This window comes from Calonectris borealis, chromosome 18 (genome assembly GCF_964195595.1).
Source record: "Calonectris borealis chromosome 18, bCalBor7.hap1.2, whole genome shotgun sequence".
NCBI classification, from domain to species: Eukaryota; Metazoa; Chordata; class Aves; order Procellariiformes; family Procellariidae; genus Calonectris; species Calonectris borealis.
Window position 1 is genome coordinate 15,717,610 of NC_134329.1, and position 14,302 is coordinate 15,731,911.

The following is a 14,302-nucleotide window of genomic DNA, read 5'->3' on the forward strand; positions in this document are numbered from 1 at the left end:
CAAGCAAAAAATTCTTGAAAACTCCTAAAAGGTTATAGTCAGGGGAAACTAACATTGCTTTAAACCATGAGTATATTTAAATGTTGTGTTCTTGAGTCCTTATGTCTTACAGTTGCCAAGTCTGCTTCACAATTTTCCATTTTTTGTTGCTTTGTTAGATGGAGAGGAGGAGTGTTTTTAGCGAAAGGAGTAATGCAGCCCAGTACGCTAACTCAGATGATGAGGAAGATGGCTATGATTCCCCTAATGTCAAAAGAAGGGGGGCTTCAGTTGATGATTTCCTGAAAGGGTCAGAACTTGGAAAGCAAGTAAGTAGCCTGGTCTTGTTACTGTGTCAGGTGTCCGACATGAAACAAGTATTTTACGAAGCTCAGCAGACTATCCAGGTCACCATCTGATTATTGTAGCCATATTGGTAAACTATACAGACAAGCAGCTAAATTGTGGGGAGGTAGATGAATGTCCTGCTACTGGAGCATAACACTGTCTAATGGGAACTGAATGCTTGGCACCATGCATCCGTAGATCATTATCCCAAGCAACAGTCTTAAGCACTGGAAACTGAGAAAATGGAAGCTGAAAAAATTGAAATAGAAAATGTAACTGGAATGTCATGTTTGGGCTCTGGGCTTTTTCTGTATGATGTGTTACTACTGCATATGAAAATGTGCTGTGAAAAAAGGGAAAAGGGGAAGGATTTTTGTGTTCCATAAAAGCCATAACCTGTAATCCTAGTTAGCAGAAAACCAACACCGTATGTACTTGGCATGCTGTAATGAATAGAAAGATGTTGCCAGAAGAATTTTGCACGTCTGCGCAGCTTTTAGTCTGATCTCACTGAAAACAAATATAAAGTAATCTATTACATTACTTTCAAGAGAGATGTAAATTCTAGCAAAGAGATATTTTCTTATGTCTTACCATGCTTGATTAATCTTGTTAGCCAAACATCTGACCTCCCATGCTGAAGGGTCCAAGCAACGGCATTCCTTCTCGTACCAGTTCTGAGACTTTCTGGAATTTTGGTTCCATTTATTATAGAAGTTCAAGCATTTATAAATGTATGAATATAGGTCCAAATTTCCGCTGTTCTAAATATGTGGCTTCAGAATTTTATTTGGTTCCATCTTTACATATGGTGGTTCCCATTTTTAGAATACATGCAATCATGCTGTGCTTACAAAATGTGCTTGTGGGTGAGATGCATCTGTACCTCTGTATGCAATTAAAATTATTCTGGACACAAAGAGGCCAAGATTTTCTAACAGGACCAGTGATCTTATTAAGAAGGCCCAGTGTAAAAAGTTTAGAGTGTTTCTAAGGGACCAAGGTCAACTTCATTTTTTCTGATAACCATACTTCGTATTTAACCTTGGGAAATAAACTTGGGGGTATCTACCATGTAAGTACAACGTTGCTGCTCCATGTGGACTTGCTGCCTCAGATCATGAAAGGGTGGTTTGGAGTGTGTCTGCTTTACCAAGCTCTACAAAATAGAAGGTTTGGATATGAACATTGGAAGGCTGGGAACTCTTAAAAGTTACATTCCTTGAATGTAACTAAAAAGATTAAGCTTTGCTATCTACTAGGAACATCCTCAAAGCTAAATTTGAAATCTCTCTGGCTACAAGTATTCTCAGATATGATTAGGTTTCAAATTTAATTTTCATGGAAGGCTGAAGGAATTCTTCATTGCTTTAAAACACTATGTCAAAAATGCACTTTCAGAAATAGTGGTTAAATTATGTCTGGCAAAACAGCTGCAGTGTGTTAAGTGTAAATTGATTACTAAATGTTTATTTTATAGCTTCAGAGATATACCTATTTGTAGTTTAATTGTTCATTTGCATTGTTTATGAAAGATGATCGCTTTTACCGCTTGGTTTGTTAGTGAAGAAATAATTGGAGAAAATTGGAGAAACCTAATCTGTGGTGGTTTTCTCCATAAGAAATTATTAGTTTGCCAATTTCATTATAATGCTCACGTGCTGCTGGTATCTTCCAGAAGCAAGTGCTATTCTGTATGCTGATTCCCTATCAAAGGTCTTTGGCTTTCTATCAGTTGACTTGCCTTACTCCATAGATAAGAGTAAAATAACTGCAAGCAAATGCAAGTAACGTTAATGTTTTTTCAGCAAGTTTTTTATTAGCATTAGACATGGCTACTAATGGAAATCCTTCATGTCTGTCACATTGTATTTTTAGGAAGATATATTGATTTTAAACTCCCCAGTTTAAACTGTCCCACAGGGAAGGGTGGCATGGATCACAATTCGGAAACAGTGGTACAATATCAGACTGTCACAGACTCTCTGTGAACTTAGGCTTAGAAAGTTAGTCTTTCTTGCCCAGATCCTCACAAGTATTTATGCATCTAAATATCTCAATACCTCTGAGGATCTGGGTCAGTGGGCCTGTCAACCAAGACTAAAATGGGAATAAGAATTCTTTCTTTTGTCACAAAAATGTATGAAGATACTGTTTTCTGCAAGCTGTTGATTTGCTCTGTAAATAGATAACAAGGACAAGGGAGGTACGCATCGGAGACAGGCTTGAAATTCAGAGGCAACTTGGGACATTTGCAGGAAAGGCAGTGCTAGAAAACGCATGAAATAATAACCACAGGTGCAGGGAATATATGGCCATAGAGGTTTGACTGGATGTGTAAATGCACCCAGTTATTGAACATAGGGTATGCTTGCTCTATTACATTCAGAGTTAATAGATTGCAAGCAGAATTGCGTAATTATTGCGTATATAATATCTCCTAGTTATGTTTTATACCTCAATTAATGCAGTGCTTGAATTGGAAGATTTATTTCAATAATTGAGTGGCTGTTTCGCAAGGCATTCCTGTTATTAGAACCACAATGGATAAACCTTGGAGACAGTTTGCTAGGTCTCTGTAGTCTGATTGCCCAAGCAACCAGGGCTTTATTCCAGCCATATTGGCCTTTGATAATCTACAGGGCATCGTGCACTTAGTTGGGGAAGTTTTGTAGTACTGTGCCAGCACAGCCCCCAAGTCTATTTAAATACAGCTGAGAACAGGAGTGCAGAGTGAGTTTCTATGAAAAACAGGACCAAGATTCTGCTGGAATGGAACTGATGAAATAATAAAATTTAGTATAAGAGCCACAAAGTTTAGATGTGAAAAATAAAGCATTAGAATGTAGTCTGATCTTTTGACTTCAAAAAGAAACCAAGAACTTTGTGAAACTGCAGTGGCTTTTTTTCTAAGATGTCCTTGCAGAAATGCAGTAATTTTTAGCATTCTGCTACTTTTAAAATATTTGATTCTTCAAATATTCTACTGCAATCTGACAGTTAGATGACTCCATTGAAAATTTGTCCTTGGAAATACAATGAGTTTGGTTGATGATCTGATTTGTTAGATGTAATGTCTAACAGAGGCCACTCCTATTTAACATTAGCGATTCAGTAGGACATACTTTTTCCTCCTTAACTTCCAACTAACTGGAAACTTAAAGGAACTTGAAATATTTGGACTAATTTTAAAAGACAATTGAGGTTTTAGCCAGTCTATTCCTACAATGTTTAAGAGAATGAAAGCTTGAAATTCCATCAGCTAGCTATATCATACAATGATGGTAACATCCTGCAAGAATTAAATGTTGATCACTTTTAAATTACAATGTGATGTAACAAACAGCTGTGAAGAACAGATGATATGTGAATTATTCTAGGGCTTTTACAATTTGGTCAGCAAGTCCACTGATGCATGAAGGACCTCTTTAAATAAAGGGAATTTAATCAAGACTAAAACTAGATTTGGTGCTGTGAATGCAGACATCCTTTTTTGTATCATCTATGGATTAAGATTGGATTTCTTGAATTGGGAGCATAAATGGGCAAAAAAAAATTATATATGATCTCTCCACTAGAACAGAGCAGCAAGCCACATGATGTAATATATGTGTGGTTATTAGTGTGATATTCAAACCTAGGAAATGCTCTAGTACTCATTGGTGTTATACAAGGATTTTCAGCTTTAGAATCAGTAAAGATTTTTTTCTCTCACCCTATCAATTAGCCTCATTATTGCCATGGTGAAGAGTACCATACAGAGAGCAGCAGAGGTTCTGACTTGTCTGATATTATGGAAGAAGATGAGGAAGAGCTGTACTCCGAAATGCAGCTCGAGGATGGAGGAAGGCGACGAGTCAGCGTGACTTCACACAATGCACTTAAGGTAAGTGTGATGGCAGAAAAATACCTCCGTATTTTGATTCTTCCTTCAAAGCATTTCTTTTAGTCAATTATGGATTTTGCAGACCATTAAAACTCACACTGTCGTATAGACCTAGAACTGGGGTGAACATTGTTTATGATGTCAAGGTCACTTCAATATATTTATTACTTTTTTTTTTTTTGTGTTATTTCATAGCTAATCTTTTAACTAATTGACTATTTTCCTATGTGTAATTGTTGAAATTGCAATTTCTGTTCTATATCTGGGGATTTTTCCCATGTCTATACGACAATATACTACTATATGTGCTACCCAGACAGTGAGTTGTTTCTGAGCAAGAAGATCTATATAAACAAACATACATACAGAAAAAAACAACTTAGGTTTTTCATGTCTGAGTAATTTGTCCCTGTTTCCAGTGCTAGTCCCATCTTTTCCACAGGCTTTAAAGCATGCTTGTAAGAAAGGGGGTGGGTCAACTTTGTTTGATAAATGCATTATCAGAAATCCTCATGCTCTGATTATTAAGGAATCGCAGAGACAGTAGGAAATACCTATCAGAAATATTGCTTGTAACACTATACAGGAATACTCATCATGAAAGACAACTTTAGTATAACAATTAAAGCATAGGTAGAATGTTGAACCTAACCAGTACAGAATATGTATTTCCCATAGTATATTTGTACATGTAAATTGTATTTGCTTTTTATGTGTCTAGCAATTATACTAAATGGTGTTTTCTTACAAAGTTGGATAACTTGAACAATAAGGAAACCCACACGTTGATTTTTCTTCCAATATGCTGTTATTTAACTAAAAACCAATACTATTTTCTCATGCATACAAGAATTTTGACCATTCTTGTAACTGCTTTCATGTACTATAGATTCAGTCCTTTTATTCTGATACTATTTGGAATGAGACAGGTACTTTTTCAAAAGAAAAAATGATCGGTGTTTCTATTACTCTGCTAACATAAAGGTTGAAACTGAAATCCTTCTGCATGCTGCTTCTGTCCCTTTCCTCTGGGAAAAAGTGAAATATCCCTAGACTGTTTGTGTTCTTTATGCATCAGAAAGTATATTTACTTCTTGGTTTTAAATTAGTATTGCCAATGTTGATATTTAAAAAGAAAGGTCCAGACCCTTATTTGGTGTAGTAAATCATTTTAGACCTGTTAAAATTTGCAGGCATACTTCTCTTGATATAGTAGTGTATGTGAAGGGTGTGGTTGGTTGACTCATTCTGCAGAAGTGGCATTCAGTATATGAGTACTTCCTGGGGAAGGACTCATGGATGTCTGAGTCTCACTTGGAGAATATGGCCCACCATTGCTGATAAGTTTTCTGATATAAAATGCAGGTCAGATTCTGATCCCAAAGAATCTCGATAATTTCCCTCTCTTTCACTAGATCCAGTTTCACTTTGCAACATCAGTAATTAATAAAAAAATGAAAAACATGTTTACTGAATTTTCGATAATGTAATCAGATTCCTGTTCCACTTGCATCTGAAGGTATGCCAACCATGCCCTTGCAGCTGTAATTGAGTATTCTCTCCCAAGTTAATAGATGCCCCCAAGAAACAAGAAAACACTTTGCATGCAGATATATATTTGCTTTATTGGGAGATTATTATTCCCTCCAGTGGTTCCCTAAAACAAAGGCTGACATGGGTGATCAAGGGAAGATTCAACTCACTCACCTGATCTGAACATTCTGAAATGTGGGATATGTGAGCTCTAATCAAAACTATCCTTGTTCATATTTGCTGACTTCTTTCCACTTTTATGGCAGTTTGTCTCAAAAGTTTCACAAGTATGATACACATTTTAAAAATGAATGAAAATAGGTGAAACAAATACAGTCATAAAGTAACTTAGAAAGTTCCTAATGTCTGAAAGGGGAAGACATCCAAAACCCAGTCAAGTTTAACATGTTCAGAGAGAGGTATTGCTGAAGTCTCCAAGATGATCCTGTCATTATTTATCGGTGCTGTTGTGTCCAGAGACCTGCCTGACCTGGACATTAAGTAAAGCACAAGGAGAGGTGACCTCCATGATGTGGAATCTATAAACCATGTCAATCAAAACCAACACCTCCTGCATCATTATTCTCTTGTTACTTCTCAGAGTCCAACAAAGATACTGCGTAGGATTCTTCTGTTACACCAACCCGTGTTTTGTGTAAACGTAATAGAAAAATTACAAAATGTACTATCATGTTCAGAATGCTTATTTTATCCAGGCTGGGATAGTTTTTACCTACTTCTGGTATAAACAGAGACTTTTACTTACTTCTGCTAATAGGCTGATTTTCAAATATTGGTTTTATCAAGCAGGTACGAGATTATGATGAGAGAGTTGATGACAGTGCATCAAGTGCACCAAGTGACATCAGAGAGCAGCCTGCTTCTCAGGGTTCTTTCTGTGGAAGCCAAGCTTTAAAAATGGTGCCGTTTTTTTACAATTTTACAAAGGAAACTAGAACTCCTTTAATGATGTCTGCAGAATAGCTCTCCTCTGGCAGGAGATTTAGGATTATTTGCTACAATATAGGAGGCTTTAATAGATGCAAAGCAAGAAAGCTTGCTAGAACAGTATTTTCATTCTCAGATACGGGTTCTGGTCACAAAAATAATTAAATAGCAATTTGGCATGGGGCAAGGAACATACTAAGCATTAGTGCTGTGTTTTAATGCCATTCTCATTCATCATGCTGGAACCTGTATGCAGCTTTTATTGCTTTGTTTTAAATGCATGGGTTTATTCTTGTTAAGACCATCACTCAGTTGTTTGTACTGACCTCTCATGTTGTATCTGACACCCAGCAACTTCTTAATCATGTCTGTCTTTTTCACAGATTCTCATTCAAAGCATGACATCCTTTTCACTAAATAAGCTGCATGTCTTATGTTTGCCATTGCTCTAAAACTAATTCTGTCTTTATTTTTCTTTTCTTCTCCCTTTTCCCTCCCATTTTATTTTTGTCACACACTATTTGTTCCCTGTCTGTTTTTTAACATTACATAATCTTAAGGAGTGCGATAAGAATAAGACCACTGAAGCCACTTTTTTGGAACAGCCTGACTTTTCACAGCAGATACATCACAGTAAAAAGCTTTTCAGTATTCCAGAAGTAGCTGAAGAGGATGGTGAATACTCTGAACTGTTGTACAAGCAGGGTTTAGGTATGCCCTATAAAAAGAACCCCACAGTAGCTAGAGACACTAGACCACCTAGGCCCTACAATCAAGACCAGCAGCACAACTTCTGGTACCCAGCCAAGCACAGAATTTCAGGCATGGAGGATTTTGCTGCAGACGACAAAGGATGTAAATATAGCCGATCCTTATCGAGAAGCCCAGACAGTGGACTAGACTGTGGAAGTGAAGAAGAAGAATCTCGTTTTAATTTCAGATATACTTGTGATTCAGTTTCTGCCAACGTTGCATCTAGCTGTTGTGCAGAGACTGCTAACTGTTCCTGCAGGAAAAGCATGAGGCCATTGCTCGCTCACAGGAAAACTTTAACCAGACAAACCAGCATCGAAGAAGATTTTGGTGACCTGGGTCCTTCCTGTGTAGAGCCCAGGAGTGAACAGGTCAAGCCCAGTTACGAGAAAAAGTATGAGACTCAGAAATGTAATAGAACAGATAATTTGTCTAATGAAGATGATCAGGGAGGCTGGAAGACCGACTTAAAAATGGCTGACTCTAGGGCAGCTGGTCTACTTGCAAAGCCATCCCACAGAGATGCAGAAGACTCTCTGGTGTGTGAAATAAATCTTCCTTCTAACATCTGCTTGCCAAATCAGTCTGTCTTCTTTCTTTTGTTCTTTTTTTTTTTCTTTTTCTTTTCTTTCTGTATTAATTTTTAGAGTCCGTCCTTTGGACCTATCTGCTACATTTTTCCCCCTTTTTTTTCCCTCCCCATTCATTTTTGTTTATTATTCTGCATTTTCCTTTACAGTCCTCTTTTGTGTCATGCTGAAATCAGTTTAATTTGCTTTACAATGATTTTCCCACAGAATAAATTACAATAATGGCTGCTTTTATTAAAGGACAACTGAATCTAAATTTTAATTAAGGGTTAGCTGAACTATAATTTTTCCAAAAGATTGTTTTTCTTTATTTTGCCCATCTAAATGTTGCTTTAAAAAAAAGCTGCATTTTAACTGGAAAAATATTTCATCAGTAATGTTGTTGTTTTTTTAAATGTAGAATCCATTTCATCATGTTGTTTTTCTTCACCTCATTCCCAGAATTTTCAGGATACGGTCTTTATCATGAAACATCTCCGGACAAGAATCAAGATTCTCCCCCAGTGTGACAGTGACTCAGATTTATGGAGTCACAGGTTTCATCATATTTCCATTTTCTACCTTATCTCTGCACTGTCACTACTTTGCCTTCCTTTTTAGACCATCTCTTCTTGCCTTTGAAGTTGCAGACTGCATCTCTGCATGAGAATGCAGGCAAACAGCTTCTTCCAAAGGGAGAGGCCAGGGCCATTCCATGTCTTTCAAGGATACCTCTGCGTGATCTTGCCTATTTGCATGTCTGTCCATTAATCTATAGCCGTCTCCACGCTTTGATAGACGCATCCGTAGGCTTCCCTGCTCCCTACAGACCAAAGCAAGTTCTTTACCCTCTCAGTCTGCAACAGTCCAGAGTGGAAACCTCAAATCTAATGTGTTTCATGTAAAAGTAGAAATCAGCTGCCTGCTTTTCTAGCCTAGCAGTTAATGCTGAGATGATCCTTAAAAATTTCTCCCATTAAAATTGGTGCCCAAGCTGTATTAATCTCAGTGACTGCATGATAAACTCCGGAGAGCATTAAAATAGTACCACTTAGTTATTAAAATAGCAACATTTTCTGCAGGGGTAGCGAGCAGAAAGAGACAGCTATGACGTGAGACAAAGTGTGTCTACATTCCCTTCAACACGTTTCAATGACCTTTAAAAGGCTTTGACAACCGAAGGCCATTATAGGAAAGCAGTCTGCTCAAAGACAGAAGGATGTACACTTGTTCACATGCTGCAAACTGGACAAAGCTATGTAGCTGAATACAAAAAAGGCTTGCCTTTTCAGTGCAGTCCAATCTCCACAGCTATCATGACTGGTTGTACTACTCTTCAGGAGATTATAACGTCATCTTAGCAGCAACAACAAAGGCAAAAGAATATTTCAAAAATTATTCTTTTCTTTTCTTTTTGTTCTGATGTGTGACTACTGGTTACAAAACTCTGCCATAAATCAGGGAACCATTTTTTCTTTTGCAGGTTTGCCAGGCAACAGTATTTACTTTTCAGCTAACCTTTCAGTTAAAAACTAAGTTTAGTTGCCTTTAGAGCTTATGCTTCCAAATGTGATTGACCTGATTAATGTCCAGCCATATAACCATAATGTTACCATGCATGTAACTTACAAACCTGTTTTTTCTGTTGTTGTTTTTTAGCTTTTAGGTAATCCATCATCTGCAGGACGGCCTGAAAGGGCGGAGCATGCAGGGCGAAGGTCCTCTCATGGCAGTGCAGTGCCACAAAGGTCTCGACCAATGTTGGTCCCGTCCATTGGTTAGTTGGACAGATTGGTGCATTTCTGTTCTTTGCAGCCTCAGAGTTGGGAAGGCGGTCCTTAAAAAAGAAACAACAGATACTTGTTTTGAACCATGGTTACTCTTAGTTTAAATGGGATGAAATGGAAATAAAAACATCTCCATCTAAATATGAGTGTACTGGGGTCTCCCAGGGGGCTGAATCAGTAGTCATTGACATCACTGGGAGTCTTTCCATTGAATTTAGTGGGTGTTGGAGCTTTTCTAAGCTTGGTTAAGATTAGATGCTGTCAGATCTTACCTAAGACGAAATTGTAATACAGGCAGGCTAATATATGATCAGTAAAATAAATGTACGCATTCAGCCATCCATTCAGCCATCCATCTTTCCATTCATCAACCATCATTTTGCATTAACTTTCCATTTTCTTGACTACTTTTTGGAATTTAACAGGAAAAATGGAAGCTGTTAAATGTAACAAGTTAAATGTAACAAGCAGAACTTGCATATATTTACTAGAGTTGATATTTCTTACAGAATCATCCCTATTCTGGTTTACTTATGACTTAAACTATATGCTGGTATATACCAGAAAATCCAAAAAGTAGTGCAGAAAAGATAATGGAATCAAGACACTATGGACAAATACATATCTGTTAAAACTTGCACTCTATACTGACAAATAAGAAACATTAACACTGAAAATCAGCAAACACATGCAAAACAAATGCAGAAAGAGTTCTGGGAGCTATTAGCAGAACTTTACTCCATGAAGATGTACAGGTCGGTCCAGTTCCTGTCCCAAACCTGGACTTTAATTTGTGAATATGTAGGCATCATCAGGAGGAGAAGGAAGCATTGTCAGGCAATTCTCACCTGACATTTATGTGAATAAGAGACCTCACAAATGGGGATTATCAGAAAGAGAGAGACTGATCATTAAGGAATGCTTTTATTTTTAAATATTAAATATTTTTCCCTTTTCATAGAATCACACTAAAATTCCTGTACTGTAAATTAAAAGCAAAATCCCCCTAATGGGCACAATTATTTTGATATCTAGTAGATAGTAATTATTATTCTTCAAACCATAGATCAGTACACACATACAGCTGTAATGCGTGAAACTTTCTTACTGTCTTCAATATAGCATGGCTGTTCAGAGGCCTGATTGCCGTCCCACGTCCTGGTGTAAACCAGGGTAGTCTTCACAGATGTCAATGGAATTACACTGGTATGAAAATGGTATGGGGGAGAATCAGCTCCAGGGAGGCTCTTGTGCTTCTATTGACAGGTTATTGTTAGCTGCACCAAATAGCTTTCAGATGGTGTTGTTAGATTTTCATGTCCTTTTTCTTCTTCTCTGAAAGCAGCCTTTTTTTCTCAGGAGTAAAGATTTCTGGTTTATGTTTGGACTACTTAAAGAAAGTTTTGTATCTAAGTTCTTTCTATTACATTATCAGCTAAAACATTTTTTTATGAATAGCAAGAGAGTAGACAGGTTTGTTTGAATTAATCCTTTGAGTTTCCTTTTAATTTTCATTTTAATTAAAAAATAAGGGAAGTGATTAAATTTATCAGAGCTCACTTTCCGTCCACAAAGTTAGGGCGCAGAAACCACTAAGTAATGACTTCACTGTTTAATAGTTCAATAGCAACAGCTTAGGAATCAGATAAAGAAGTTAATTTGTGATAGTCAATCTGTGCTCAAATAGATAATTAAACAGAAAATAAAATCTCAGATTTTATTTCTTTCAGCGTAACTTAAAGAATGAATTAGTGTATTTTGTATTATGTACAATCCACAGATGCTTTTTGGGGAAGTTCCATTAGGAATAAATTACAATATTGTCTAATGCTGGTAACAAGCAAACTACTGAGCGTTATGTACAGTATCTAACAAAAAAAAATTTTTTGCTGTGAAGCTGTTGAAAGGCCCTATGTGGCTTAGAGTTCAAGAGTTCTAATTTCTGACTAAAAGACTAGTGATTAAAATTGCTGAAAGATATGTATGCATTATTTCTCTCTTTCAGCATCATACTGTAATAAATCACGTTGAGGATAAGTGAAGCAAATATAAACACTTGATAAAACTCTGCACAAAAGTTGCTTCCTGTAAGCCTGCTGGAAAAAAATCTAGACGATATGAAATGTATCAAGAGTTCAGATAAATAAAATGTGGCAGAAATAGGGCATCCAAAAGCATATAGTAGGGCATTGTATAAACTTGAACTCACTGTTCAGAACTCCCACTGACAGGGGAAGTTTCCCATGAATAAGGGCTGCAAGCATGGTTTTTGAAGAAGGAAGTTATTATAGTTGAGTATTATAATATGTAGTCCCACAAAGTGAAAAGCAGAGTAAAATAAAAGGGAAGAAGAAAGTAAATACGATTGAGCCAAAGTTTAGACTGCTTAAATACATGAAACTGTTGTTGGCCTCAGCATATAGCTCAAAAGTGTGGATTCCAAATTTCTTGGCAGCAGCTTATTCTTTACGTGTATGCCTGGAGTTTTTACTGAGTTATTCAGCTAAAGGGTCACTTTAGTAATGGAAAGTTCTTAAGGCAGCTCTGGGAGGTTAAATTAGTGGGAAAGACCTTCAAAATTGTAATGTTCTTAGGATTCCAATGATAAAACCTTTCTCCAAAACATTCCAGAATTTAAATTCTTTGAGGTTTTTTTCTCCATTAATCTATAAATACTTTGGATTAGTATCTTCTTGCAGGTAGGATTTAAGTAAATTAATTAATTTTTGTTTTTAGGTTGATACTTTAGAAGGTGAAACACAGTTTACAGTGCTCTTGACCTTGCAGATCTGGCAGGTAGGATTGTTTAAACCTCATAATAAAAGATGATTCCTATCCAAAGATCTAACAAACAATATTTACACTGTATGAATTTTAAAAAGCACAAAATTCAGATGCTTTAAAAAAAGGAGATACACATTTCTGTGATTCCTCTGCTCAGGAAGGATTTCTAGAGGCTGAGACATCTGGCAAAGCTTATGCAGTGTTTAGCCTTCCTACTATATGCAAGTCAGAAAAAAAGATAGGCAAAGCCTGCCCGCAGGAGCCTCCGCAAAGGCAACTGTACAATATGTTTTAATAGATCATTCCCTTTTTCTCCATAGAAATTACAATGGACAGTAACAGTGAAGGCGGTCGGTCTCGGTCAGGTAGTGAGGGAAATATTTCACCTGTAAAAGAAGAAGCTTATTATCGCAGCATTGGTGGACACAAGAAATGGCCTCAGCAGCGTACCATGGCCTCTGAATATAGATACGGTATGCCGAACATTATTCATCCTTTATGACAGACACATTTTAGAGCTGCGTGTTAACAAGTGCGGTTTCTGTATGACAACATTGCATGCAATGCAGAATGCCAGGGGAACTAGCTCTTAAGTCCTGTCTGCGCTCAGGTAAGTTTCTCCAGCTCAGCTGTAAGGGACAAGCAGCCCTTAGTCCTCTGTCCTGAAACTGCTGTGCAGCCACCTTTCCATACTCGACTGAGTCCAAGCACACTGCATTGCATGAACCTCTGTGAAGCTATGCTGCTACTAATGCCAGTCAGTATTTACTGTATACACCTGAACAACCATTCATCAAAATGACCACATTTCCACTTGATTCATATAGACTGGTCAGGGACAAACAGTAGCTGGTATATCACAACCCAACGTCCTGTAACAGGCAGCAGTTACCAAAGGTTATTCTGATTTACAGCTTGGGCTAAACGAAGATTTGGGGTCTTTTCAGTGACCACACAGGACTTTGGCCGTGTCACTTGGTGAAGACAAAAATTATTTTTAGGAACAATTACATCATGATGACAAACTTGTATTACATGAGTAAGGCAATTATGCCCACTACTGATAGTATTTGTTGCTTCATCAACATAGAAATCATTACATGATCAACAACTCAGTTTTCATAGTTCATAACACAGTAAATTGAAGTGTCTAATACTTAACCCATAAAAGCAGCGCAGGCCATAAATAGAGCTAAGAAACACATTAGGGTTTTGTTGATATCTGAAGTGAAACAAAAGGGGCCCTGAAAGTTTAGGTAAATCATCATTTAATATTGAGTTTCAAAGCAAACATGTCTGACTGACTTACAACCAGATTATCAGCTTGTGTATATTGGTGTATATTTTAGTGAATTCAATGCAACCGTGGTTGCAACTATGCATCAGTTGGGAATCTGGCTGGCTGCATCCAAAGACTAAGATTTTACATACACCGTTATCTGTGTGTGTATATGTATGATATACATATATACCTCTTTAAGATAAGTGGCTAATGAGCTAATCAAGAGATTATTTGCTTTGTGGTTCACTGAAGCAAACATGACTATTCCGAGTCAGATTGTTACAGGCCAGTGCTTTTAACAGAGATACATTCGGCTATAATTCATGTTTGCACCTAACCCCCATTAACTGCAGTTGGAGTTGGATGCAAAAATCGATATTTTTAATTTAAAAAACAACAAAACACCCCTTAACCCACCTGTTTTACATTGCCT

The 14,302-nt window shown here is 37.1% G+C and overlaps 1 protein-coding gene across 5 annotated transcripts in view; it reads left to right on the forward strand.

The window, feature by feature from the left end:
* RIMBP2 (RIMS binding protein 2) overlaps window positions 1-14,302 on the forward strand; it is a 116,479-nt gene that overhangs the window by 87,266 nt on the left and 14,911 nt on the right. For 2 of the 5 annotated variants that reach the window (XM_075168123.1, XM_075168124.1), the window contains 5 exons: window positions 159-308; window positions 4,055-4,213; window positions 7,255-7,986; window positions 9,676-9,793; window positions 12,908-13,060. In XM_075168123.1, coding sequence (XP_075024224.1) covers window positions 159-308; window positions 4,055-4,213; window positions 7,255-7,986; window positions 9,676-9,793; window positions 12,908-13,060 — 1,312 coding nt within the window. The remainder of the gene's footprint in view (window positions 1-158; window positions 309-4,054; window positions 4,214-7,254; window positions 7,987-9,675; window positions 9,794-12,907; window positions 13,061-14,302) is intronic. The other 3 variants (XM_075168126.1, XM_075168127.1, XM_075168125.1) reach the window with 2 other exon arrangements.